General features: G+C 34.2%; 7 protein-coding genes across 10 annotated transcripts; 5 read left to right on the top strand and 2 right to left on the bottom strand.

Moving 5' to 3' along the window:
• The first annotated feature begins 457 nt into the window (after positions 1–457).
• Positions 458–2,336, top strand: LOC145586978 (uncharacterized). The gene is made up of 4 exons (XM_081643978.1): positions 458–617; positions 1,636–1,739; positions 1,856–2,018; positions 2,096–2,336. The coding sequence occupies exons 1-4, from the start codon at positions 599–601 to the stop codon at positions 2,128–2,130; spliced, it is 321 nt and encodes a 106-aa protein (XP_081500104.1). The 5' UTR covers positions 458–598; the 3' UTR covers positions 2,131–2,336.
• A 150-nt stretch (positions 2,337–2,486) lies between these two features.
• On the top strand, positions 2,487–4,756 carry LOC145586977 (flavonol synthase/flavanone 3-hydroxylase-like). The gene is made up of 3 exons (XM_081643977.1): positions 2,487–3,862; positions 3,957–4,284; positions 4,371–4,756. The coding sequence occupies exons 1-3, from the start codon at positions 3,363–3,365 to the stop codon at positions 4,581–4,583; spliced, it is 1,041 nt and encodes a 346-aa protein (XP_081500103.1). The 5' UTR covers positions 2,487–3,362; the 3' UTR covers positions 4,584–4,756.
• Positions 4,757–4,969: 213 nt separating this feature from the next.
• On the bottom strand, positions 4,970–9,092 carry LOC145586976 (uncharacterized). Of its 4 annotated transcripts, none has more exons than XM_081643973.1 (7): positions 8,885–9,092; positions 7,303–7,961; positions 7,139–7,216; positions 6,874–6,981; positions 6,431–6,623; positions 5,838–6,244; positions 4,970–5,460 (listed from the first exon to the last, which is right to left on the bottom strand). In XM_081643973.1, the coding sequence occupies exons 1-7, from the start codon at positions 9,039–9,041 to the stop codon at positions 5,242–5,244; spliced, it is 1,821 nt and encodes a 606-aa protein (XP_081500099.1). In that variant the 5' UTR covers positions 9,042–9,092; the 3' UTR covers positions 4,970–5,241. The 4 variants fall into 4 exon arrangements, with proteins under 4 accessions (XP_081500099.1, XP_081500100.1, XP_081500101.1 ...); XM_081643974.1 differs by having other exon boundaries at positions 7,321–7,961; positions 8,885–9,090; XM_081643975.1 differs by having other exon boundaries at positions 7,303–7,966; positions 8,885–9,022.
• A 1,547-nt stretch (positions 9,093–10,639) lies between these two features.
• Positions 10,640–11,104, top strand: LOC145584549 (cold shock protein 2-like). The gene has a single exon (XM_081641362.1). The coding sequence runs from the start codon at positions 10,640–10,642 to the stop codon at positions 11,102–11,104; it is 465 nt and encodes a 154-aa protein (XP_081497488.1).
• A 6,702-nt stretch (positions 11,105–17,806) lies between these two features.
• On the bottom strand, positions 17,807–20,369 carry LOC145585912 (auxin transporter-like protein 3). The gene is made up of 8 exons (XM_081642618.1): positions 20,025–20,369; positions 19,743–19,928; positions 19,509–19,621; positions 19,198–19,381; positions 18,979–19,076; positions 18,681–18,888; positions 18,326–18,583; positions 17,807–18,231 (listed from the first exon to the last, which is right to left on the bottom strand). The coding sequence occupies exons 1-8, from the start codon at positions 20,184–20,186 to the stop codon at positions 18,031–18,033; spliced, it is 1,410 nt and encodes a 469-aa protein (XP_081498744.1). The 5' UTR covers positions 20,187–20,369; the 3' UTR covers positions 17,807–18,030.
• Positions 20,370–23,102: 2,733 nt separating this feature from the next.
• On the top strand, positions 23,103–24,250 carry LOC145585913 (pathogenesis-related thaumatin-like protein 3.5). The gene is made up of 3 exons (XM_081642619.1): positions 23,103–23,231; positions 23,341–24,013; positions 24,115–24,250. Exons 1-3 carry the CDS (start codon positions 23,153–23,155, stop codon positions 24,242–24,244), a joined length of 882 nt encoding a protein of 293 aa, XP_081498745.1. The 5' UTR covers positions 23,103–23,152; the 3' UTR covers positions 24,245–24,250.
• Positions 24,251–25,470: 1,220 nt separating this feature from the next.
• On the top strand, positions 25,471–26,953 carry LOC145586974 (pathogenesis-related thaumatin-like protein 3.5). The gene is made up of 3 exons (XM_081643970.1): positions 25,471–25,567; positions 25,677–26,352; positions 26,451–26,953. The coding sequence occupies exons 1-3, from the start codon at positions 25,504–25,506 to the stop codon at positions 26,581–26,583; spliced, it is 873 nt and encodes a 290-aa protein (XP_081500096.1). The 5' UTR covers positions 25,471–25,503; the 3' UTR covers positions 26,584–26,953.
• Positions 26,954–27,479: the final 526 nt, after the last annotated feature.

The following is a 27,479-nucleotide window of genomic DNA, read 5'->3' as shown; positions in this document are numbered from 1 at the left end:
AGAGAGCCACGTAGGATTTAATTTTTTCAGTGCGCCATGTAGGATAATAAATTTTAGTGGCAGCCAATTAAATACGAGATTATTAATTTCTTTTAGAATTAAATAATTTAAATGACACGTAAGCAAAATTGGCGAATGAGATTTTCCAATTTAAATTAATTAAATATAAAATATTATCTTTTGATATTAGGAATTTTATCTAAATATATAATAAATTTTAGCACATAAATATATGTATAAAAAATTATTTTATTAAATTCAAACCGTGTATCGTACGTGTTTCATCTAGTAAAATAAAAAACATAAATAGTGAGGCTTTAAAAAATAAAATTGGTGACGCGTCAATATTATGTGGCAGTTTGCAATAGGCGCAATTATGCAATACTGGTATGTTGTAGTGTTGTACTATTGTAGCATCCTGCATCCATAAGAGTCGGGATAAGTCGTCGCCCCTAATTAATACGAGTAAAAAAAAAAAAAAAAAACATAGAAAATATAAAGAGTAAATTGGGGGTTTGAGTTGGTAGCGGAGAAGCCGGTGATCGGAAAGGAAAACTCCGTCTTTAGTTTTATACTTTTACAGGAAGCAGTGTCTCCCATGGCTTACGTTGAGAGAGGTATGTTTGTTCGTCTCTTTCATTCGATTCTATTTCTGTGTTATTTTTCAATTGATATCTGTGCTGTTTTTTAATTGGTTTCTGTGTTTTTCAATTGGTTTCTGTGTTTTTTAATTCATTTGTGATCGATCTGCTTTCGTCAATACAGATTACTGTGTCTCTCTTCCGATCCGCTGTGCATCATTCGTTGTCCTAATTGTTTTGATTTCAATTTGTTGTTGTTATCATTATTATTAGGGTTTGAGTTTCCATAAATGATTTGGTAGGTCACACATACACATAGATCATCGATTGATTCTTACAGATGACTATGGTGAGGATTCTATTAACACAATTCCATGTTTTGTTACTTGATATAAGATGATATGTCCTTTGAAACTTGATACTTGTTGTATTGTAAAACACTTGTGATGAGATTAACCTAAGCTATAATGGCAAACAAAGATTGAATGGATACATCCACATGCAATGGAACATACAGGAACAAGAATAACCAACTGATATTTTGATACCAACTCCGACACTTAAAATTTTAACAGAAACAGAAACAGGAACAATTACATATTCATGATGAAATATGAATGGTCTTGTTGCAATCAATGGACAAACCCACTTCATCAATTTTATGGAATGTATTCATTTCATTTCATTCCGTTCCTCCAATTACAACTACTCAATATAATTCCGGTCTTGGGGTCTTTCTTTAACTTCATGTGTTCCTCTGGGTGCAAATTCTCTAATTGCTTTCCTATATCCTATCAAGTATCAACGTCTATAATCCTTTTTACTCTCGTCTGATTATAATTCTTGTTTTGCTCGATTGTTTCTTTAGCTGTTGGGCTCGTTCTACTCATTTTATTTTACACACTCTGGGAAATTGAATTCTTTCCATCCATTCGTTTTGGTTATAGTTTTATTTTATGCGCTCTGGGAACATTACATGCTCTGGTAGTAATGTAGAGCATGTAATGTTCGGCAATACAGACCTTTGTTCACTACCAGAATTTTTCTTTGCCAGGTGTTGTCAAATCAAAGCAATCATTCTGGCGCTTGAAGACGCTCACTGATTCCTTCTGGTCTATCATCAACTTCATTGTAGTTTTCTTTACAACTATGTTTTCGGTGAGTATCACATTTAGTTTGCATTAGTTTATTACTCTACTTATGCAGTTGAAAAAATAAAAATAATCTGTAGTGCTGTTATTTGGTAACATATTAGCATGTACCTTGTATTGCAGATGGAGAAATCAGATGCTTATAGGAAATCATCTGGATCCAGCAAAAAATGGGATGGTGGTGGCCCTGGTGGTGGAAGTGGCCCTTACGGTGGTGGTCCTCCTGGACCGCCACGTGGGTTAGACAATGTTCGTGGATTGAGGGATGTTAATGGTGCAGATCATAGTAAGCTCCTTTTTCCTCATTCGATTGTTCCTTTGAACTTTGGATTGTTGTGTTAACCTATATTTTTCATGGTTCAGGCTCACTTCCTGCCTGTGGCTCCTGCTGCGGTTAATAGTCATTCATCTAATGTTAACTATCGGGAGTTGTATTGTGACATAGTGTGTACAAACTCGAAAGCTGGCATAAACCAGGCTTTAGCAAATTGAAAATTCTCTTAGTGTTTGTTGCTACACCTTGTAGTTTTAGATACTTAAATCTACATAGCACTTTCATCTGATTATTTAAACTTGTTATATATAAAAAAAGTTTTATTGTGTATGTGGAATTATGATCTCCAATTCTATTTGTTTGAATGTATGATTCTGCTAAAGATATGAAGTGATCATTTGGTAGATGAAAGAATATATAGAGGTCTGAACCATGATTACCGTTTACCAGAGTCGGTTTGCTACATGTATTTCTACCATCATTGTTTATCAAAGTAAATTAGAATATGTCACTACTATTTACTAGTATGTATTTACTACTCCCATTTAAAAAAAATAAAATAAAATTCCAACCCAATTTACTTAATCTTGCTAACAAACAATCTTAAGTTTCTTAATCAATTATTCAATAGGCCATCAAAAAATTATAATTGTTGGCGAGGTGCCGGAAATGAATGATATGTTTGTATACAGTATGATACATCTACACAAGTATACAACTTGAATTGACAAGGAAAAGATCAAATGGAAATTATTACTAGTATTTCAAATTTACAAAATCAATCGCTCCAGTCTCCACATATAAAAACACCAACATTAGATTTTACATCTCTTTCTAGTTTCTACCCCTAAAATAAGTTAAGTAGAAAGTGTAATATATACGGAGTACTACGTAAACCAAGGTCTGATCTACAAGACAAGTGTATACTTGTATTCAGTGGTCACATAGTCTACATGAATTAATAGGAGTTGTATTAATGAGGGGCCAGGGCAAATTGTAAGATGTGTGTATCTAGGTTGGTAACATCTATAGAGTGAACCACATTCACCCACGTCACTCTTTCATCATAATTTGTGTAATGAAGTTTGGACGAAGATCAGCCCCTCCAATCTAGAAGATCAGTTGTCCTCTTGCGTAGTAGTGTCGTTATATCTTTTTTGAAACTTTAGTATCGGGGGTAGTTGCGCTAAATATGGCTATATAACGGTTTCATCTTTTCTGCATGACTTGCATTATTATAATATCTCCAACCTTCTACTGTTACTTTTCTTTGAAAGGGAGTTGCATGTTGTATTAGCTAGCCTAGTGATTACAAGCTAAGAGAAAAACATCTGATTAATTAGAGTGAGGTTAATAATGGAGGTAGAAAAAGTGCAAAACATAGCCTTAAAGTTCAATAACAACAATAGTAATAGCAGTAGAATATTAGAAGAGAGCAGCATTCCAAAGGAGTTCATAAGGTCAGAGAACGAGCAGCCAGCAATAACAACGGTGCATGGTACTGAACTTGAAGTGCCAACCATTGATCTGAGCGAGGCCAACGAAGATCAACTGGTTGATTTGATTTCAAAGGCCAGTGAAGAATGGGGTTTATTCCAAGTCGTAAATCATGGGATTCCAACACAAGTAATTCAGGATTTGCAAAAGGCGGGCAGGGATTTCTTTGAGCTTCCCCAGGAAGAGAAGGAAGTCTATTCAAAACCACCACCTGGTTATAAGGGTAGTGAAGGTTACAGCAACAAGCTTGGTAAGAATATTGATACTGTTAGGCCTTGGGTTGATCATTTGTTCCACAACATTTGGCCTCCCTCTGCTATCAACTTCCATTTTTGGCCTAAGAATCCTCCATCTTACAGGTATATATGCATGTTCTTCTTTTTAATATGCTATCATTCTTAGCTTCTTGACTCGAGTATTGATTATTGCTCAAACATGGAACCAACCAAACAGGAAGGCGAATGAAGAGTACGCGAAATACTTGATAGGGGTAACAGAGAAGCTAATGAAATGCTGGTCAAAGGGACTGGGTTTGGAAGAGCATAAGATAAGAGAGGGAGGAGGTGGTGATGAAATGGTGTATCTGGCTAAGATCAATTACTATCCACCATGTCCTCGCCCTGAATTAGCACTTGGAGTGCCAGCTCACACCGATTTGAGTTTACTTACTATACTTGTTCCCAATGATGTAGCCGGCCTTCAAGTTTGTAGGGATGGTCTTTGGTACAATGTCCGCTACATTCCTAATGCCCTCATCATCCACATAGGTGACCAACTTGAGGTACTCTCTGCTAACTCTTCTTTTTACTCTCTTGTAGAGTCCGCTCATTTTCTTACCTTTAGGCCTTACCATGAATGTAATCACAGGTTCTTAGCAATGCAAAATACAAGGCAGTGCTTCACAGAACAACTGTCAACAAAGAAAAAACAAGGATGTCATGGCCCGTCTTCATTGAGCCCCCACCACACCACGAGGTGGGGCCTGTCCCGGAGCTCATCACAGAAAACAATCCGGCCAAATATAAGACTAAGAAGTTTGCTGATTACAAATATTGTAAACTTAACAAGCTCCCTCAGTGATAGATAATATGAGTTTGAGCTAGCTGGTTCATCTGCTGTAAACTACCTTTTACAGTTCCTGTATCTTTTTTACTATTTTTTTTTCTTAAGAGGAGTTTCATTTTGTATCCTGGCAATTTAGCCTATGATTTGCTTTCCGAATAAACTCATTGCTTTCACTGCAAACCAAATTGGCTCCATCGACAGAAAACACTTCATTTTCAGAATGATCATAATACAGGGGCCAAAATTTCTAGCAGAACTTTGTCTAATGTTTATGCTCCTAGGGGTGCCACGGCTGAGAAGTAACAAAAGGACCATGTGTGCTCTTTGATGGATTAACAAAAAAATCTGTAAATGGAACTAAGTCAAAGTAAACTGCTGACAGTAATTAGAAAGGATCATAATTACAGCAAAAAAATTTTGTCTTTTTAATACATCAGAACATGTTCTGTGTCTAGATCATATACAGAAGACACTGATAACTGATAATCAGAGTTCTGATGTATTATTTGAATCTAACCATATATACACTTCCATGTTATTACAAAAATATCAACTATATATATGCATCAGCTAAGATGAAACTTGCCTACCCAACATGAAACTAGCACCGTCTATTGTGTATTTTCGTGATGAACTTAAATTTCAATAATACTAAAAAAAATAATCTCAGGATCTAATTGTACCCCAATGTCCACACCGGTACTGAGTATATCAAGGTTCCCAAGCCAAATGATATCAGGAGGGTGATCAATGCATATACATATGCCCTCCAAGGATGACTACTCTCTCTCATTGCATTATATTCGGCCATGAATGTGGAGACAGTACTTAGGCATCCCAGGAGGCCAAATTGTATCCCTGAGGAAACTGTGTCACAATCCTTTGTATTGACCTACACCAATTACACAAAACTTTCAGATACTCAGCTAAAGGATTACCAATAAAGCTAAGCAATACTTTTTAAGCATTGAGCACATACTTCTATAAACTGAAAAATTCATGAACTCAAATTCAACAACAAAGGTATGCAAGATTGCAAGTGTTTAGCCAAGATCAAGAGCAGCCACAAAATGTCAAAATGGATTAAGAGATTAAGCAATGAGGCAATTGATGCTAACAAATATCTAATGAGGCAACCATGTATCTAATTTTGAGTGTACTTAAAGCAACCACAACGGCCTGCAATAGGCCTTAAAGGCACATCAACCAAGCCCACTATTATGATTGTACGAGCAAATAGAAAAAAAACATGCAAAGTAAGCATCTCACCGCTTTTTTCACCGTAGCAAGAGCTGCCATCACGCATGCTGCGGACACATTAGCAGCCAATGTCCCAAATGGGATCCATTTCCACCTTCCTGCTTTCCCCAATCCACGTCCATTGAATCGAGCAAGCCACCACCTCAACCAAACCCCGAAAGGACCGACAAGGCATCCCAACCAAAGTTGAGCACCACTGCCACCATTTTTAAATTCTTTGTTCTCCAAGATCCCACTTGTGGTCCACAAACCAACCCACACCAACATCAATACTGATAGAACTATCAAGTGACACTTAAAGTTATTTACCCTCAACTTGCTGAAGCTTGAATTCTTTCCAGTCCTTTCAAGAAGCCACCTAAAACCCTTAGCTGTTTCGATTCCAATAATAATAGAATAAGCAGCAAGAAACAACCCTGCAATTAGCAAAAGGTGAGGATATACTGAGATCATAGATGATGAAACTTCAATGTACTTGCTGAAAAAATATTTACAAAGAAAGGTTACAATTAACAAAGCCATGACTATAGTAAATATACCACAAAGATCACAACTTACAAGTAACAAATCCAATGACAACATTGCCATAAAAAAACAATTACCTATGAGAAAGCCTAGTACAGCGAATACCCAATGCCCATTGACACTAAGATCGAGCATTTTCTGATTCCAACCACTGAAGGTGGTAAGGCTTCCGAGATAACCAGTGGAAAGTCCAACTGCAAGGTGATCTGACATGTGTGATATATTGCCTTTGAATACTATTCCAAACCATCCCATTAAAAATGAACCCACCTGCAATATGCCCAAAGTTCTGTAAGAAAACATAACCAGTCCTATTATCTTTGCCTGAAGAGGCAAAAGAACCATTTTTTGAGAAACAGTTGTTTAGGGAATTTGAAGATGCATAAAAGAGAAAACCAGAACCTTCTCAGGAGCTTGCACACCTGAAAGTTGGTTACTTCTTCAATTCTACACATCTAGTGAATCGAATCGAAAGGTAAATCTATTGTGTTAGGCAATTTGATTAGAAAAAGAATAATACCATGTTAGATGGTAGATCAAGATAAAGGATGCTCTTGTCACTCGTCACACCTATAAGGGCTATAACACTAGAGCCAAACAGTTTCTGTAGTAGAAACCTGGTAAGGACCTGCGAGATCAGATATTGCTAAGTCAAGACTCAAGATACAATCCCAACTTGCAAAAGCCTGAAGTCATTACATGGTGAGATTTGAGAAATAAAGAACTGCAAAAAATTCTCCTCACTGCGATTTCAAAAAATCATGGATGACAATAAAAGTTCTTACCCCAAGAATTCCAAAGACAGCCAAATGTATGAGGTAGGCACAATATTCAAAAAATGGTGGCAGCTCCTTTTTCTCCTCCTGTAATCAAATAATGCACAACGTGAAGTTAAAGCAAATGAACCACTCACATTATACAATGATTCAAGCAAAAGGGGTAGCCCTACATCTAAACGCGAGCTTACTTGCTTCTTGTGCAAGAGAGCACTTGTGGAGGGTGGAGTTATTATTTCAGAAACCAATGGTGATACTGGAGATATGGTGTTTGCAGTTTGATCATGAGACCAAAAGCCATATGAATTCAATAATTCTTCTGCATTTGGAAAAGCGATCCCTTGTTCCATGGATGATTGGACGGTCTGCCTGTGACTTCCTCTTCTGCTAACTATCCTATCTCCAATATCCCCAGCCAATGAAACAGATTCGTTTTCTACATCCTCGTCCAGATAAGGACGAGAAGCACCTGACAGGCTAAATAATCTTCGCAGTGAGGCACCACTGCTGCTTGCTTGAGCTATTGAATCACCACGTGTCAGCTGACTGGGAGCAGGTCCATTTTCTGCAGCATTTTCAACAGACAATGGGAGACCACTAGCCAAGTGATGTCTGTTAACATCAAGTGCCTGGTCTCCAAGTTCTGCTGGAGAAAGATTATCATTTGAATGTGAGGTAAATCCAGCAGGCAAACTAAAAGAAAGGCCTCCAACCGATGACCTGGAACTGTCAGTTCGTCCCAGAGAAGCACTATGCGTTGCTTGTGAATCGGTAGTTACGTGTTCTGCACTGATCTTGTCAGATTCAACAGCAGCCATTGGTCCGTAGACAGCTTCACTAGAAGCAGGAAGAAAATCATCAGGTTTTAGTATCCTTGACATGTGAGACCAAGGTTTAATATCTACCCCAACTTGTTTCCTCATTATTTAGTAATAGTTCATCAAAATAATAACATGAACAATCATGAAGATGTAAAACAGACAAAAAAGAGAACGATAGAGATGACAAGATTTGGATAGTTATTCTATAGCATTAATCTGCTGGAAATCATCTAATAATCATGAAGCAGGTAGCATAACTTATCTGTTATTAGTTGTAATAGTCAGTTGAAAACAATAAACATACATCATACACGTACGACTTTTAAGCGATAGTATACTCCAGGAAGATAGTGACAAATTCATAAATTATTCAAATGAATCAAATAATAGTATAAGCTACTAATTTGGTACTGGTATTTAGTCGTACAGATTGATGGTAATCTAATCTAATTGAGGTGATATCAAATTATCAACAAGACTGAGTATTGGTAAGTAAAGCTCAAACTCCGTATTACATTAGATGATTAGAAAGAAAGAAATTAGTGAGAGAGTATGTACTATGTACTTATGTAGGTCAGCATTTCACAAAAAAATTGACATCATGGGTAATTGAGGCAAATTAACAAGTTTATTAATGATTGATTTAATAATATTACTTTATAGGTGATAAAATAGAGGAGTTGGAAAAAGGGAAAAAAAAAAAAAAAAAAAAGACAAAATGGAAGATGTGTCCTCCATTAACAAGGCAAAAAGTGAAAACTCAGGATACACCCAAAACTAACAATTAATTTATCCAGCCTATTAAAAAGTTAAAAATCCAACAGTAAAGATAAAATAAATTGATTAATATGAATAGCAAATCAAATAAGAGAGAAAAGCAAAAAAGGGGGTGCGCAAGATATTAAGAAAGAAAGAAAGAAGAGAGGAAATTTACCATTGAATTGCAACTCTTGAAACTGAATGAGAAGAGGAACGAGGTAAAGTTGCGTTGATGACAGAGAAAATTCAACAAGGAGGATGACAGGAATCCAACGAGAGAGAGAAGGAATCCTGCATCCAACGCCAATCCCCCGTGAGGCATGAGGACTCATATTGGATTTTTGCCAACCCACATTGACGGTTGACTTTTACCCTCTTTTTGCCTTTTACTTGCACTTGAACAGTTGCACCTAGGCCCAGTAATTAGGGGGTGTTCATTGTTCAATCTATACACATAACTCCGTATTGGACCGTGATCAAGAAATTTTACTCCATCTGTTCCATATTACTCGTTTGAATTTCACCGTTTATACATATACTGAAAACAAAGTGGGTACTAAATATTACAGAATAATTTTTTAATTAGTCTTTTTAGTATTTGGGTTTAAAAGTTATAGACTAATTACTCAAAAGTTGTTTTCACATACTCCATAATTTAAAAGTTATAATTAAAGTAATTAAATGAACAGTGAAAAAAGTTAAAATATGTCAATTATAATGAACAAAGAGAATATTCTTCAATTTACATGTTGGGAATTAAGAATTTTATATTGTAACCAATTTTTATATTACAGTCCGTCTTGTGTGTGGCCGGCCGCAGCGTGTGGTCACTTAAAGTAACCCCTATAACATTGATTAAGTAACTCTTATAATACCGACCGAGTAACCCCTATAACACTGAGCGAGTAACTCTATAACAATGACAAAGTAACCCCTTTAACACTAACCAAGTAGCCCCCATTATACTAGCGAAGTAAGCCCTATAATGGCTGACCACATGGCCGTGGCTAGCCACATATAAGACTTTGTGTTTATATTAAGGATGTGTTTGTTTTATCTTATTTATTTTATCAGTTTAGACAATTTTAGTTCAAATTTTAAGTTCACACCAAAAAAAAAAAAAAAAAAAGGGACCATGTTGAAGGATTGACATACAAAAGTCTAATTTTGACATCACTAATAATATTTGAATTTTGCCACCGCTAAGATTTATATGAATTTTTTTTTTTTTTGAAAGAAGATTTATATGAATTTTGCCACCACTGAAAATTGTAAAAGTACTTCCTATGAATTTTTGCAACCACTAAGATTTATGGTCCTAATTTGAATTTTTTAGGAGCCACTGATACATATTTACTGTATGTATTTGAAAAGTAAGGAATAGGATGGTGATGCTAACATGCATTGACGATGTGGCTATCTAGAAAATCGTAATCCAATTGATCAAGTGGCTAGCTTTAATTTGCCTCGAGTAAGGAGGGTAGATAACAACACTTCACTGAGCTCGTTACTCCAAACATTGTTATTGATTTAGGAATCATAATTATATCAATATAAGAGTCATAAAAGGATATAGATAAATGTCCATTAGATTATTCTAGTCTCAACATATTACATGGTACGTGGTAAGTAGACTACTACTTGTAGTATGTTATTTGTTTGAGGCTCTATAATTAATATAGACTAAAAGACACAAAAATATGATAAGCATTATTGATTGAGAGTATAGCTAATTAAGGGGATATCGAATCTAAATATCTGATTGTGTGATCAATTCATGGGCTCGTCCTTCCACTCAGCGTCAAGAGAGGTGTCTCAATCATGATCTCACATAATAATAAGTCCACTAATATAATTAGTTAATCAGTGTACAAAGCTAGAGAATGAATAGCAACCATTTGTTAATAAGTTAGAAAGAAAGAAAGAAAGAATGGCAGACGAGGGAAGCAAGAGGTTTAGAGGAACGGTTAAGTGGTTCAATGGCTGGAAAGGGTTCGGGTTCATTACCCCCGACATCAGCGATACAACTTCCCAATTGGAAGATCTCTTCGTCCACCAGACTTCCATCCGATTCGACGGATTTCGTACTCTTTACGACGGTCAACGGGTTGACTTTCAGCTGGAAGATGGCAGAACCAGAGCTATCGACGTGGTCCCTCTAGGAAGACGCCGCCGCACTGGTGTTGTGGAGTGTTATAACTGTGCCAGAATGGGCCATTTTGCTAGGGATTGCTATGCTGCTCCTGCTCATAATGCTGAGCCTGGAGGGGGTCGGGGATCTGATGGCTCTCGTGGCCGTGGTCGTGGCCGTGGCCGTGGTGCTGGGAGGAAAGGGAGAGTGGACTGCTTCAACTGCGGAGAGGAAGGTCATTTTGCCAGGGATTGTCCCAGTTGATCTCTTTTTCTTCAACAATATGCTACTCGTACTGCATATATATTTGCAGACTGTAATAACTGTATAGGTTAAATGGGTCTCGTCTTCTTCCACTTCTGCGCCTTGTTTTATTCTACAGTAGTACATATTCTTATGGTCTTTTAATCCATCATTTGTAACAATATTCTGATTGGTATATATTTTTGAATGATACTGCATATATATAGTCCGTATTTTAATTTGTAGATAGGCACTTGAAGTGATCATGATATTCTAAAGAGTAAGAGAGTCAAATACATGATGTTCAGACAATGTTGTAAGTGAAAAATTACGTAAAGCAATCATGTTTTAAGATACAAGTATTAGATATCTAAAATCAGACTTTGAATTCCTTGTGCCTTGGGGTTGGGGATAGTCCAGCCACTAGTTATACACGTGCCAAAATTGTTAAGAGTATGTGAGTATGTGACATCATGTTGTGCTTGTGTGTTTGAGCTATATTTCATGTATTTTTAGTCGGCTTTGTTGTGTTAGTTTTCTTTTTTTTTTTTCCCTAATACGGTAGATGACTAAGATATCATGTGAAAAATTCCCTGGAAATCAGAACAATGTTTGTTGGGAGTAACGGTCTTCATTGTTTGAACCCAATGTATGTTAATCAATTGGTGCGAACTTCATGGCTAAATTTCGCCCACAATAATGTTCATGGTTAGGCCTGAGTACCTGATTCAGTTTGGTAACAAAATGTTCATATCATATAACTACTATATAAAGCTAAACTTTTAGTCAGGTTATAAGGCAGCGACACTTGGCGTTCCAACTTTTCGTCAAGTGTCACGCCACATTGGATAGATTTAAATAAACTTCATAAGATAAAAAAGTTAGTTTGGAATTCTATTTGGATATATAGAATTTGAGGATAAAATTGTTAGTTTAGAGTTTTATTTTCGATAAAATACCAATATTTCAGATGTGCAAATTGAATTATAATTTTATTCAAAAAAAATTATTAGATTATAATTCTCAAAATTAATCATATAATTTATTTTTGTATATCATAATATTTTTTGGAGCGAAGGAAGTAGTTCAAAGCGTAAAACATCCATTTATAATATATACTAATCGGTTAAAATAATATACTTCACAATCTGATAGAATTTTATCGTCAATTGGAGTCAAGTCATGAGTCATCTCGAATTGGGTCACTTCAGGTTATGAGTCAAGAAATGTTCAACCATTGCCCAAAGTTTTGGGTTCGGGTCAACCCAACGGATTTTGAAAATTTATTTTATTTAATTTATTTTTTGCTATTTTTTTAATGTATTAAATCGAACATTTCCACCAACATTATTATTCGTCACTACATGCCTACTAAATATCAAATCGACACAAAAGCACATCAATTCCTAACTAATTTTTTATCAATGATATATTTTAAAATTTGATATATAGATTAGAAATTTATATTAAAATTCAATAAACAACCTGACATCGCACGAGTACAAAACTACTTATACTATATTCGAGTCTAAAATCTAATCTTCAAGTTGCCCATAACTTGCTTCATCTCTATAAACATATGGGGTCGTTTGGTTGCACAAAAGAAATGGGGGAAATAGAAATTCATGGGAATTTGGATATTGAGGTTTTGTTTGGTTGACCAAAAAACATAAAAAATGTGGGAATTTCAAATTCATGGGAATTTCCAATTCCCACAAAACATGGGAATTAAATTACCAAGTACCCCCTTGGTAACTTGAAATTCCCATGATTTGCAAATTCCTCCATGAATAACAAACAACTTTCAACAATTCATGGGATTTCTAATGTGGGAAGTTAATTCCCATAATTTGTCAATTCCTATGGGAAGTTATTTCCCTTGTCAACCAAACGACCCCATATATCCATCTAATGCTGGGCCAGTGTTATTAACTATTAAGCCCATATTTTCTTATAGTTATGCATTGAACCTTAAAATTTTCAAATTCACTTTATCTTCTACTCTATTAGACTACTAGTAGCAACAATTCACTAATTCAGTATGGGTTGTATTGCGGTATTCCTGATTTGCCATGTTACGGTTGAAACCATTATTTTTTTTTTGAAAGAGTTGAAACCATTATTTTCCTAATTAATCAATATATCTAGAGTCTATTTTTAATTAAAAAATTATTGATTTATTTATATTTTTACCACTTGATGAACTAATTTTCGTGCATATATCTTCCTATATAACTAATCCAAGTTACAATTAATTATATTGCATTATTGTAGCGTTATCAAACTACCTAATTTGTGCCAAGTATTATTTATTTATTTTTATGTTGTATAAGCTTGTTTTATTTTTTAAGTGATTAAAAATGAATTTAATGGACATGGAATGTGACAATCAGTAAAAAGCATCAAAGCTTAATGCATTACCATCAGATGAAGACATATGATAATCGAACACTTGAAAGTGGTCTGCCCTGTCACAAATTTAATAAAGCTAAGCTCTTTTTTACGTTGACAATGACACTTCACTTGTTTATGGAAGGAAGGTGTAACATTCACAATTTAGCTTATGTACGTAATGATACGTTGATATGTCAACGACTCAACGGTGATAATATGATTAATTTCAAGCTAAGTTTATTTCTAGATATGTACAAAGTACTACTATGCCCATTTTGGTAGCCCGTAATAATTGGTGGTAATGCGACGTCATCTTCAAGGATGTGTATTGTTTATATTTTTTCATTACCATCAATAACCATTTGGGAGGAGGTATTAGGTGGGAATGAAATTTATTATTACAGAAATTATGGTAAATTGAGGAGAGTTAGCATTACCATGAGAATTAACCTTGATTCTCTTTACAAATTTACATACAAATTCATTTTCCTTACCATCATTTATGACCACTTATCAAAAAAAAGGCAGTGAGTAGAATACTCTGCATATACTTACTCTATTTTTTATACTTAGAAAAAGTAAACAAATTGATTAATTTATCCGCATATCTAATTTAATATTTTTCTTAAAATACATGTCAAAGTGGTATATGTTATGAATCATGAATTGATGAAATATACTTGTTACTCGGTGTAATTTGACTTTCCGCTAAAGAAAATTAGTACTCCTTACTTGTAAAATAAAAGTACTTACGACTTGTTTTGATTTATTGAGCTGAGCTGAACTGAACTGAAATGATTGAAGCTGAACTGATCGGAGTCTGAATTAAACTGAATATTTTATGAGAGAAGGAAATTAAGAACTGAATTGAATTAAACTGAACTGAAAACAAGCTGAAGAGAACAGACCCTTAGTAAAAAGTTTGCTTTCCACTTATTATTGATGAAGTTGATAGAATGCTGACATTTCTGCATCAATAATTACTCCATGTCAAACGAACCTAATATAGTTTGCTTTAGATCCGTTTTCTTTATCCTGATGGGGTTGCTTTCTTTTTATTCAGATTTCTTTTGATTTCTCTCACATGTTTTTTCTGGCATCGATCTATCTATGAATTCAAAGTGTCATCTCATCTTGATTGAAAAAAGTATAATGATAGGATCGTAAGATCGATATCTATGGGAGATTACTAGCCATAAGCAAGGGTGGATAAAATGGCTTTTTCTCGCGTCTTTTAAAGTCATTGTACGTGTTGTCCTAATTAAGTCTTTAAAGCTCCATTTCCTTTTTCGCAATCACCAATGTAGATTCACACATATGTATGTGCAATGTGAAGATCGATGGATGTTGCTACAAGTTTTATTTGATCTGATTTTATTGAGTATTAGCCATAAAAATTGGTACGAAGTAATAATTGTCGTACTCTAAAAAAGAAATAAAAGAAAGGATGAGTGGATGACTAAACTTATATAGTATAATAATATGTACGTATAATAATATGCAAAATCAATGATGGTTTACTTCATATATGACCATTTAACTGTGAGATGAAATCTTACTTATACCAATAAAAGTTGTATAAAGACTATCAAATTAGTTAGATATTAAGCATATCAAGTAATTTGTATTTGTTTGTAACAAGGCAAAAATTAACTGTATATATACCTCTATGTGTTTTCCACAATATCATCTCCTTCGGTCAGTTAATCATCATCAACTAGTATTTCAACATGCAATTTATAAGCTTGGTTACTATTTGAAATGATATATATATATATATATATATATATATATATATATATATATATATATATATATATATATATATATATATATATATATATATATATATATATATATATATATATATATATATATATATATATAGTTTTGGATTTTAAAAAAATTAATACGGTATAATGGTAGTCATTCTAAAGCAAGAATGACTATCATAGGATTATCTGAAAATACTTGTACGTAATTTCATATTTTAAAAAATGAAAAATCTTAATATAGAAAATAAAGAAGATAGAAAAGTCATTCAAAGTTAGTTAGTGTAAAATAAAGTTTGTCGTTAGAGCAAAATCCAGGAGATAAAAACACAAAGTAGGAATAGACAAGGAGAAGGAGGGTAAGTGGTAAGGTATGTATGAAGTTGCTATAAATGGAACTAAATCAAAGGACCACCATAACCGTATGTCTGCACTGTATATATAGGCCATAAAGTTTAGGTAAAATCACTTGGATTTTTGCGTTAGTTTTTTCTTCTTCAATTCTTTTTTTTAATCACACACAAACATTGCATGTTACATGGCTGCTCGCAATTTCCATCTGACTTCCTTTACCTTACCTTGATTGCTACGCCTTTTTAAATCATTCAACATTTCGACAACTTTGTGCATCATTTTCTGTACTCTAACTATAATATTTTTCACACCCTTGTTTTAAATTAATTTGTTAATCCAGGATAACTTATTGTACTGATGCTAAATATTTATTTAGTTACGATTTTTGTCGTGGGTTAAGTTATATATATATATATATGCTCTCGATGTTTGATATAGCATATACTAACTAATACAGTAGATCCAAAAAAATGTACATATAAGTTTCAATATCACCGCTCTATGTAAAAGAACAACCGTATGCATGTTCTTAACTTATTCATATATATATAGTCACTATTATTATTATTATTATATGCATTTTTAATAAGTACTTCATAAAATTTTTACATACCTTAGCTTGATCTCAACTTACATAGGCCGTGTTTGGTGGATAGCTTAAAGCTGAAAGATGAAACTGATTTTGTTAGCTGATATTTAGCTGATTGTATTAATTGATTTGACTAACTTATTTTATTAGTTGATTTTATAAAAGTGTTTGGTAAATAGCTGATAGCTTAAAGTTGTTAGAGTATGTGAAAGGATCAATAAGCTAATTGTGGGATAGGTAGTTTAGGTAGGATTTTAAATTAAATGGGGGTATAAGTGTCATTTCACCATATATTAATGAATAAGCTAATTGAAAAAGCTCTAGGAGCTTTTTCAAGAAGAGCTTATTTAGTGGAATAAGCTCTTTAAATAAGTTTCCCACCAAACACCTTGAATTAGCTTATTTAATAGTCAATAAGCTAATATTGGTCAAATAACTAATTTTGCTCAAATAAGCTGTTTACCAAACACAACCATAGTTTATACGAAATACACCATATACACTTTCTCAATTCATTAATAATTGACCTTTTCACTTTATAGGTCTTTTAAAGGCTAAAGTTCAATATATTATTATCATCATAAATTCTCATTAATATACAAGAGAAGATAATACTGCATATGATATTTATTAGCTTTATCTTAATGTATATTTACAAAGTATTAACATTTATAATTTTAATTGGTGTACAATTAGAGATCGATATTCATCCCTACCTATCCCTACCTTATAAAAAGTTGGAAATTGCTCTTATGAATAGTGTAAGGACTATTATACCCCTCAAAATATTGGGATAATCAGAAATTAAAAGGAGGATTGGAATAATAAAGTTTATAATTTTCTATATTAATGGGGGTTATGGTTTAATTACATAACAACATTAATCACTGGACAACGAAATGTTGTTTCTTTATGTGGGCGTTATTTTAAAATAGCTCAACTAAAGTTTAGAACATTGCACAACATCCAACAACCTTATAAAAAGTTGGAAATTGCTGTTATGAATAGTGTAAGGACTATTATACCCCTCAAAATATTGGGATAATCAGAAATTAAAAGGAGGATTGGAATAATAAAGTTTATAATTTTCTATATTAATGGGGGTTATGGTTTAATTACATAACAACATTAATCACTGGACAACGAAATGTTGTTTCTTTATGTGGGCGTTATTTTAAAGTAGCTCAATTAAAGTTTAGAACATTGCACAACATCCAACACATTTATCGTTTATATGCAAATAGCTTTGATAAAATATTATACACAAATCGGCATAAGACATAAAAAGCATTGATAATAATTCTTCTCAAAGGGTTAGCTATACCGCGCGCGTTGAAATCCCTAGTCATTGTAAAACGAGTGTATTGGAGACCGTTATATAAAAAAATGCTGCAAGTATGTATTAGAGTGGAGAAAATAGATGAGTAATAAACATAATTGGTTTGAATAAAAGTACTGGGATCCACTTTGTATTTTCTTGGGTAGGTGCGTATGATATTCTCTCTATATACAAAATATTTATGTATACAATTGCTTTAAAATATGATCATTTCACGTTCACAAAACACACCCGGTCTATCCACGCCAAAAAGTGTTAATATATGAAGTGCAAAATTCCATGAAAAACCAAGTTTTACATATCTTATCAATTAACTCACGGAAATACAAAAAGGTTTAAACAACCTTGCTCATTGAAATCAGAGAAGGAAAAAAAAAAAGGCAAACTTTACACACTCTATGTATTACGTACGGAGTATATAATGATCAACAGGTTTTGCTTAGCTCCCTAGAAAAAAAATTAAAAAAAAAAAAAAAAGAAAAAAGAAAAAAGCATTAGTTCAAAGCTTGGGCTTATGAGGAGGGCATTGATAGCACTTGGCAAAAAGGCCAAAAGTGTTAACTTGCTGTATGAAATTCATCATGCTGGCCCACCCACCAAGCCCAAACCCTACCACAAACACCCACACCACTACGAATATGTTCATGCTGTACATTCCTGCCCACCCTCCAAGGAATGATGGCGGTCTCTCCACTGCGTTCTGTTCAATATTCACCATTTAACTTATTAATTAACTGATACTTTATTATAAACTGCATATATAACAGTCATTCAGTAAGTATTTAATGATTTACCTCGCGAGCGGCTGCTGGTGCAAAAGTAATCATATGAGCCATGGCCGGAATTATATATACAGTGAAACTAACCAATAGTGATCCAACTGTTGAATTGATTGGTCCGAAGAAAGGGAAAACAATGGCTAAAAACCATATCGGGATCACCACCGGAAGCCTTGCCAATGACCGCTTCATAATGCTCTTTGTTTCATGCACGCCTAAGAATTTCTCCCACACGAAATATAGAGGAGTGCAAGCGAATCCGAATGTTATGAACTGCACAAGCAACATGCATTATTTAATTGTATTGTATGTTGTTATGCCAAAGCTAATTTAACATATAGTATTACTGATCTATCTGATGTGATCAAACCTGATGTATTAACATGAGGACAATAGCAGTGTCCCTAAAACCAGTCCTAGGAAGTAAAGAGAAGGCATTGGAATGATCAAGAAGCATGTCTCCGAATGCCCAATACACTGCACTTGCTGATGGCAGGGTCAGAGTTAACACATACAATGTTGCCAACAAATATATCAACTTGAACTTTTGTGGTTTCCACATCGCATGCATTATTTCTCTGCATTCAGTAGTTTATTAGTTAATATTTACATATTAATCAAACATCTTCCTAAGTTGATAAAACAATTAATTGGTAATAAAAACTTACACAGTGACCGCATGGCCACCAAAAGTGTAGAGAATGTTGGTAGCACCCGTGAAGTATAGAACCAACTTGGCCGGGCCAGAGTGTTTTACTTCGTCTACCTTATATTATCATTTTAACAAAAACAGAACATAATAAAATTCAGGTCAGCCAAATCAATATGCAGCACTAGCTGCAGAAGAAGTATGTAACCTTAATTAAGAAAATTGAGAATATAAATACCTGGCCATGGAGGAGAGACGCAATAGTGAGATACCAGGCAGTATATGTAGTCATGATAAGGCCTAGAAATGACCATATTCTGTAATTGTGGAAAGATGGTATGAACACTGTCGTCGCACAGCAGGCACCAAATATATATGTCCATGTTCTCTTGTCCAGGCTATCATTTATGTAGTATATATTGCTGCACATAATTTTTTATCATAACAACATATTATCATGATGTTATCAATGATCTTATAATTAGTAGTTTATAATTGTTTCACTTTTATCAAATTCAGTAGATAAAGTAAAGCAAGAAGCAGACTGACCTAGCACAAGCAATAAGCTGGATGACAGATCCAAATAAAAGGAAAGTGCAATTGAAGAATAGGCCAATATTTCTCCAATGTTTCCCAAGTAATCCATCAAGCACTTCAAACCACTGCATTATATTAATTCAATCATTTGATATAATGTTGGATATAATGTCAAATTAGGTAGCACTAAGAGCTAGAAATGATCAAAAGTTAGTTACATATATATATATATATAAAAAAAGTAACCTGAATAACATGGTTCCTAAAATCAACTTTTTCTCTCTCTTTTCTGGTTCTGTACTCGACGTAGAGTAAACTGATAAGGTAAGCAGTCCAGCTACCCATGAAGCCGTAGAAGAGTTGGAAAAGTATTCCAGATAACATCCCGAGTTGTGAGAATGAGTATGGTAGTGTTAGTAGTACTTGTGCAACCTGCAGTGCGTGGTATAGTAGTAGTAATTAGTATGTAATATATGATTAATTGATGGGGTTAATTAATAACACAACTAAATATATTATTATAGGTACCTGGTTGGAAGAACAGCTAAACCATGCATCATAAACAGAGCCACCATGCCATAAAAAGTTGGAAAGCTTGGTCTTAATGGAACAAGACTCTTCCGGACCTTCTTCTCTCTCCATTTCGACATAGTTCCCAGCTACCACTGTCTCCACCTTCTCAGAAGCCATATATGATATATCCAATCCGATCCTACTATAACTTAATTTCTTTATATACCGGCCTGGTATCAAAATAGAGTTAACTAAGTTTAGTTTGTTGATCTATATGATCACACAAATCAAATTGAGCACTTTGCTTGTATATATGTTAATAAATAATAACTAGTAACAATATATAGTAAGCTAATAGGAAGGAGTAGGAGGACTTAAGTAGTCATTCTAGCTTACGAAGGAATGTGAAAGGAGCAGCTTCTTAAAAGGACTTTTATTAGAGAGGAGCAATGATTAGCTCGCTTAATTTCTTTGCTCACTTCAAGCTTCCTCTATTATTATTATTATTTTTTTTTTTTTTTTTTTGAAAGAATTATTATTATTATTATTATGAGGAATACATCATGTGACCCGATTGTAAATAAAAGAAGAATAATACTTGTAATAATGACCAAGTAACCCTTATCACTCTGATGAAGCAACCTTTGTAATATTGATCAAGTAACTCCTATAACATTAATTAACAAAGTAACCTCTTAACAAGACTGATCGAGTAACCCATATAACATTGACGAAGTAATCCCTGTAATATTGACTGAAATTTAAAAATCCTTATAGCACGGTGTGGATAGCTAGCTACATATTAAAAATTTGTGTATTATTATTATTATTATTATCACTAATAGTTTTATTATTATTATTATTATTATTAATTATTATTATTATTATTATTATCACTAATAGTTTTATTATTATTATTATTAAAAAAAAGGTGTTTGTTCGCCATGTATATATGTATGTATGAGTGTATGGGATCATCGCTCTCATTTGATTGGTAGGTGATATAGTTTTGTCCCCATCTCCCACACACTCTCTTGCTAGCTAGCCGCGGCCATCCGACCAACATCTTTTTTTTTTTTTTTATAATTTCCTTTTCCTCTTATTCAGGTTCTCTGTTTGGGTCACTCTCGCATGCAACCCCACGAGCGGGATGTCTCACTATCACGCCGCTTTAAGCTATCAATCCCCATGTACTCTTTTTATTTTTAATGTCATTAATATTAATATTCAACTTCATAATCATAATACACTATGACTAATTATATTCAAACTTACGACTACTACAAAGATGAAACACCCTCCAACTTATAATACATACAACACATTCAAGATATCGTGTCCAACACCAATACGGCAATACATGTATGGATCGGATATATCTAAATTTGTGTTGAACATGATTAAAATCTTCTACTCGTACAGTTTTTAAAATTTTAAAAATTAAAGATGTAATACGAATACCTTTTTATAGTATTGGAGTACGTATTATGGTAATAACCCATAAATTAAAAATAGAAATGATCAAGGGGGAGATTAATGATGAAGTGAGAGGTTAATGTTGATGTAAAGAATGGAAGAAATGATTAAGAGGGGTGGGCTTGGTGCTTATCATGATTAGCATCACACGTGTGCCAACTGGCTGGCTTTACAATTACAATAAAAGAGAAGAAAGGGCTAATTTAATTAGCGAGTGTGCAGTGTATTTATCTAAGCTAGGGCCAGGCTATGCAACTAATCTCCGTAATAATTAGCGTATATGTAAGATCGATGTTAATTAATATAAATCGGCGAGATTGTTTAATCAAGGCCAAATTAAAGGACGATATATCATATATCGATGTTGAAGAGCCCTTTCCACGACCTGAAAGAACATTTGGTTGCTCCCTAGCTTAGCTAGCTCATCTACTTTATTTATTTACAGATAAATTGATGATTTCTCTCTAATTTGTGCCGGTGCGTGGTGGGAAATGCATAATCATTTCTTAATAACCCGATACCAAAAATAAGCTGTAGTTTACTTAATTGATTACAAATTTACAAGCTTCAGACATCAGCAAGTAGCCAAGGCTAAACTACAATAACTGTATATGAGCAATAGTACATATATGTCACAATGCAGGAGATAACGATATTTGGTATTTTATGCTTGGAGAGTTTTCATTTATCACCACATCAAATCATCAATCATAATAGTAATCATCTTCATTTTTGGCTAACTTTTGCCTCACATCCACCAGACCACCAATTATAACTACCATTTTCTCAACATCTTCACCTTTAGAATAGTCTCAATTACCCTATTATGGATTTTTCTTATTGGCGTATGGTATGTATTATTTGCTAAACAGTAGGCTATTTAGAAGACTCTATTGAACATCATTCAAACTTGTTATTACTCAATTCCGTATTAGAGATTTAGAGATGTGTATGTGTTCTCATTCGGCCAGTTCACCCATACTACAAGTAATGTAACACTACCCCAAATCAATGTTCTTGTATAAATTCCAAATACAAATTAGTTGTATCATATTGATCAATTGTGGACATATGTTTGACAATAGGTAATTTGTGTGATCATAATTAGCTCTCTATAGTTTTACCTTCTCTTAAGTCAGATAGATCATCATATTTCATCACGTACATTCTTTTTGATTTTTGGAAGGAATCATAAAGCCTAAAAAAAGACTGGACGTGTGTGGAATAAACCTATAAGAAATCGAATCCAGAATAAGTAGACTCTTTGGGGCATATAATCAAGCCCAATTATACTGATTTTATTTACAAGTACTACTAAACAAAAGCCCAGCCCAAAGTATATTAATGAAGGGCGGTCCAAATGTCTTGTTGTGAAGAGATCCCTGCATTAGATAACAGCATCACATGAAAGCAAGCAAGAAAGAATAGAACCAAACACAACTTGCTTCCAAAGAATGGATAAAGAATCACCCTAATTTAATTAGTTAGATTAATTAATCAACAGACAACAGGGCTGCGCTGCATAAAGCTAATGGGATAGTCTTGCCTTTTGAATTTAGATTAGATGGTGATCGGATGTTTCTACTATTCACGTATTCCTAGCTTCTTTATCATTGCCGTACATTCATGTTATATATCAATCAACCCATTCATTTTAGACATAAATCATGCAATTCCAACTGTTGGATATTATGGACACTAAACCAATTTCATTTTTTGTATTTATTTTCTTCCTTATTTCTCAAGGTATGTAAAATTTTCAATATCTATTTTTAATCACTTGATTAATTATTTGCAGACATTATGTATGTACGTACAATATAATTCAAATATTATGTTAATAATATAAATCTAGGAAGCTGGATAAAAACAGAAGCAGCAAGAATATTCACCATCAAAAACGATTGTAAAGAGACCATATGGCCAGCTGTAACCCCTGGCCAAAGCTTCCAAGGAGGAGGATTCACCTTAAAACCGGGCCAATCCATGGTATTCAATGCTCCAGTAGGATGGTCAGGCCGAATATGGGGCCGAACTGGTTGCGACTTTGATCGAGAAGGCAACGGCACCTGCCTCACTGGGGCATGCGGCACATCCCTCAAATGTGGTGCCGCAGGGAAGCCACCGGCAACCTTAGCGGAGTTCACGCTAGCAAAAGTAGACTTCTACGACGTGAGCCTTGTGGACGGGTTTAACATACCCATGGCAGTGAAGCCCCTAAACGGTGTAGGGAATTGTACAATTGCGGGGTGTGATGAAGACCTCAGGAGGAACTGCCCCAAGGAGCTTTCTGTAAAGTCCCCTGATCACGGGGAGACGGTTGCATGCCGGAGTGCATGCGATGTTTTCAACACGGATGACTATTGTTGTAGGGGTGTTTATGGGAATCCGGTGACATGCCATCCTAATTATTATTCCAAGTTATTCAAACAAGCATGCCCTGCTTCTTATAGTTATGCTTACGATGATCCTACCAGCATTTTTACCTGTTCTGGGACTGATTATGTCGTCACATTCTGTTCTTCCAGGTACGTTACTGTCCAATTCTTTTGTTCAATAATACTTTTAATTTTGACTCTCTATAGTTTACTTGGATTTGAGGTTGTATATCTATCTTTTATTTGTACAGGTCTCAGCCTGTGTGTACATACCATAACAACAAACTGATTTGCAGTAGCGGATCTATGGGATTCAAATCATTGCTCAGTAGATGGCTGTCACTCACCGTTGCTCTATTATTTCTAGTAACTCTGGAGTAACTTGTAAAATTCACCTTTTGTTTGTAACTTTTATTCTGTTTTTTTTTTTTTTTTTTTTTTTGAAACTTTAACAGTATGTACAATCACTTTGTATATGTATACTATCAATTTTTCTATTGAAATTGTTATCCTCTCCTCCATTCGTTGTATCTTAACGTTAAATTATTTTGCTCTTCAAACCTAATCTAAATATCGAGTTTCTTCTCTCTGTACATATACATAGTATAAAAATTGAGGGTCTTTTCTCTCCTTCACATATTTAACATTTGGAATAAGATGGAATTATTTGAATTGATTGGAAAAATCATTAGGAATATGTTGTGTTAGCACGTGCCCTTGGGACTTGGGCACATGTTAGAAAAACTGATAAAAGAAATGAATATTTCTATTTACTTGACCTAAATTAAGGAAGTAGAACTTCACATATATAATTAAGCTAATAACATCTTGTAGTAGCATTTCCTATGAAATGAAAATACATACACTAGGATATCTATCTGACCATGTTCAATCAAATGAGCAATAATTGGATTTAGCCTGTGGTCACCCAAAAAACTAAACAAATAAATTTTTATTTTCGCGTTTTATGCTCTTTGAGTTTAGTCTTTACATTCTTGAATTTAATCTTTATGTTCTTCAATCGGGTGCATAAATTAATAATTTATTTGAACCACTATACCATACCAGAGATTAGATAGAGTTGGTATGTGTTGATCAGGCCAATTATAAAAAAAAAAAAAAAATAAATAAATAAAAAATAAATAAAAAATCAAGCAGATGAAATAGCTTAAATACAAAGTGTGTGGTGTATTAATTAAATTACTCCTATGGTCTAGCTATGCGAGACAATACGTACATAGTACTTGGTTGTTAAATGTAAACGAAAGCTTTAAACCATTGAACTGGAATCTTAAATAGTTTGTTAAGAAAGAAAAAAGACTTTATAGAGTGGTACTGGTACTCTATAGGGTATATTAATCTCATGGCTTAATGTTAAAAGATCCCTGGCTTTTTGTGTAAAACAACTATAACTCTGATGAAGGAAAAAAGATGGAAGGGAACTTGGAGGCTAGGTTAGGTCTGGAAAAAGAATCAACCAAATGTTGTTGCAAAAGCCAGGGAATGCATATTCTTTTTATCCATCTTTGTCTCACGCATTCCTCCTCAGCTCCTTATTCATTCAATTCTTTGCAATGCCATCCTTTAAATCAACCACCATTCTTCCTTCCCCAATTTCATCCCTCTCATCCCGATTAATCATGCATACAAATCCAATTTCACTCACATCTTTTGTCTTTTTTATTTTCTTCCTTCATTCTATAGGTAATTTTTCTTTTTTTGTTTTTACTTGGTTTTAAAGTACAAAAAACATTAATATAATGTAAGTTATGAGATATAATCAATAATATAATGCAATTACTTATCAATGCAGGGAGATGGAGAATATCAGAGGCATCAAGAGTGTTCACACTCACAAACGATTGTAGAGAGACGATATGGCCAGCCATAATACCAGGGGACAGCTTCGAGGGAGGAGGCTTTCCCTTAAAGCAAGGCCAGTCCAGGGTCTTCACTGCTCCCATTGGATGGTCAGGCCGAATATGGGCTCGGACTGGGTGCAACTTCGATCAAAGTGGAAATGGCACCTGCGCCACTGGTGCGTGCGGCACATATTTGAAATGTGGTGCCGCCGGTAAGCCACCCGCAACCTTAGCGGAGTTCACCCTAGCAAAAGAAGACTTCTACGACGTGAGCTTGGTGGATGGGTTTAACATACCAGTGTCAATAAAACCCTTACACGGGGCAGGTAACTGTACAACTGCTGGGTGCAATCAAGACCTTAGAAAGAATTGCCCCAAGGAGCTGTCTGTTAAAGCCCCTAATGATCGTAGCAAGACGGTGGCTTGCCGGAGTGCATGTGACGTGTTCGACACCGATGAGTATTGTTGTAGGGGACTTTACGGCGGTCCATCGGTTTGCCATCCTACTTATTATTCAAAGTTGTTCAAGCAAGCTTGCCCTACTTCTTATAGCTATGCTTATGATGATCCTACCAGCATTTTTACCTGTACTGGCACCGATTACATCATCACTTTCTGTTCTTCCAAGTTAGTACCAGTACCTTTTATTTCTTTATAATCTCTTTTTGACTTATCAGATTATTTTCTAACATTGGATTTAATCTGGCTTAATTATGTATGTGTAGGTCAAAGCGTGCGTGCACGTACCATGACAATAAACTAATTTGCAGCGGTTCTAAAATGATGGACTCATATCTCAATAAATGGTGGTCTTTCATGTTTGCTCTATTATTCCTTGTAACTTTGCGGAGTATTTAATGATTATCTTGTAAAATTCCCTTTGTTCCGATCCTTTTGAACTTGGGTTTATTCATTGTAATTTTTTGTGCCTTTTATTTTTGTTGGAATGAAGGAGGAAGGAAGTTTGTACTTGTACATGGAAAATAAATTGTTCGAATATCAATGTATCAACATGGAACCAGAGTCAGAAGACCAAACATGCATTTATATATTGGAGTAGTCTTTTTTTTTTTTTTTTTGAAGGGATTATATATTGGAGGTTATTTCTCATTTTGTTGATATTAATATTTATGTGGCCGGTATATAAAATGAAGTCATTTTACGAGAAAAACTATTTAAAAAAGAAAATATTTCCGATCCTTTTTTCTATAATATTAATCTTCGTATTGTTCTAGACAATGTCCCTTTTTTTTTTTTTTTTTTTTTTTTTAAATGCATCAGTTTGACCGGCACATTTGCCAAGACATAAATTTAACCATTAATATCTTTAATTGTCCGTTAGTAAAAATTGTAACAAAATTATATTGTGAAAGTAGACATTGTGATGAATCTAATGATATATTATATAATAACATTTATTTATTTTATAATAACAAAAAAATTAAGTCAATCATAACATGTGAATAGTGCTAAGTTCTCACCTTATGAGTCAAGAAAATAATATAACCATGGTCCATGGCACCACCATTTCAGGTCAGCTCATTGGTGTAAGGTGTTAGTGTGATTCTAAACGATACAATTGATTTTATCCTCTTAAAAAAAGTTGATTGTATGGTAATTATACATTTATACCATAAGATTTCAATTATTTTGGTTTGGGAACATGATTGTCAAGGTCTAAACTGAAGTATACCAATACTGACTTCATATCTCTAAAGTCAAATGTGGGAATTGAAATTGGGCCTGGGTGTGGA

The sequence above is a fragment of the Chenopodium album genome, chromosome 16, assembly GCF_948465745.1.
Source record: "Chenopodium album chromosome 16, dcCheAlbu1.1, whole genome shotgun sequence".
Taxonomy (NCBI): domain Eukaryota; kingdom Viridiplantae; phylum Streptophyta; class Magnoliopsida; order Caryophyllales; family Amaranthaceae; genus Chenopodium; species Chenopodium album.
Note: the sequence above shows the minus strand (reverse complement) of the source record. Positions and strands in the feature narration are given on the sequence as shown.

Bases quoted from the DNA above. Each gene is read 5' to 3' on its own strand.
- LOC145586978 (XM_081643978.1), top strand. The intron at 1,740-1,855 runs GTGAGTATCACA...CTTGTATTGCAG, and splicing joins TCTTTACAACTATGTTTTCG to ATGGAGAAATCAGATGCTTA. The intron at 2,019-2,095 runs GTAAGCTCCTTT...TTCATGGTTCAG, and splicing joins TGTTAATGGTGCAGATCATA to GCTCACTTCCTGCCTGTGGC.
- LOC145586977 (XM_081643977.1), top strand. From the start codon at position 3,363: ATGGAGGTAGAAAAAGTGCAAAACATAGCCTTAAAGTTCAATAACAAC. The intron at 3,863-3,956 runs GTATATATGCAT...CCAACCAAACAG, and splicing joins AAGAATCCTCCATCTTACAG to GAAGGCGAATGAAGAGTACG. The intron at 4,285-4,370 runs GTACTCTCTGCT...ATGTAATCACAG, and splicing joins ACATAGGTGACCAACTTGAG to GTTCTTAGCAATGCAAAATA.
- LOC145586976 (XM_081643973.1), bottom strand. From the start codon at position 9,041: ATGAGTCCTCATGCCTCACGGGGGATTGGCGTTGGATGCAGGATTCCT. The intron at 6,624-6,873 runs GTATTATTCTTT...GGCATATTGCAG, and splicing joins TTGATCTACCATCTAACATG to GTGGGTTCATTTTTAATGGG. The intron at 5,461-5,837 runs GTGAGATGCTTA...TAATTGGTGTAG, and splicing joins TTGCTACGGTGAAAAAAGCG to GTCAATACAAAGGATTGTGA.
- LOC145584549 (XM_081641362.1), top strand. From the start codon at position 10,640: ATGGCAGACGAGGGAAGCAAGAGGTTTAGAGGAACGGTTAAGTGGTTC.
- LOC145585912 (XM_081642618.1), bottom strand. From the start codon at position 20,186: ATGGCTTCTGAGAAGGTGGAGACAGTGGTAGCTGGGAACTATGTCGAA. The intron at 19,929-20,024 runs GTACCTATAATA...CACGCACTGCAG, and splicing joins TTAGCTGTTCTTCCAACCAG to GTTGCACAAGTACTACTAAC. The intron at 19,077-19,197 runs GTATTTATATTC...TGATAATATAAG, and splicing joins CGTCTCTCCTCCATGGCCAG to GTAGACGAAGTAAAACACTC.
- LOC145585913 (XM_081642619.1), top strand. From the start codon at position 23,153: ATGCAATTCCAACTGTTGGATATTATGGACACTAAACCAATTTCATTT. The intron at 23,232-23,340 runs GTATGTAAAATT...ATATAAATCTAG, and splicing joins TTTCTTCCTTATTTCTCAAG to GAAGCTGGATAAAAACAGAA. The intron at 24,014-24,114 runs GTACGTTACTGT...TTATTTGTACAG, and splicing joins GTCACATTCTGTTCTTCCAG to GTCTCAGCCTGTGTGTACAT.
- LOC145586974 (XM_081643970.1), top strand. From the start codon at position 25,504: ATGCATACAAATCCAATTTCACTCACATCTTTTGTCTTTTTTATTTTC. The intron at 25,568-25,676 runs GTAATTTTTCTT...TTATCAATGCAG, and splicing joins TTTCTTCCTTCATTCTATAG to GGAGATGGAGAATATCAGAG. The intron at 26,353-26,450 runs GTTAGTACCAGT...ATGTATGTGTAG, and splicing joins ATCACTTTCTGTTCTTCCAA to GTCAAAGCGTGCGTGCACGT.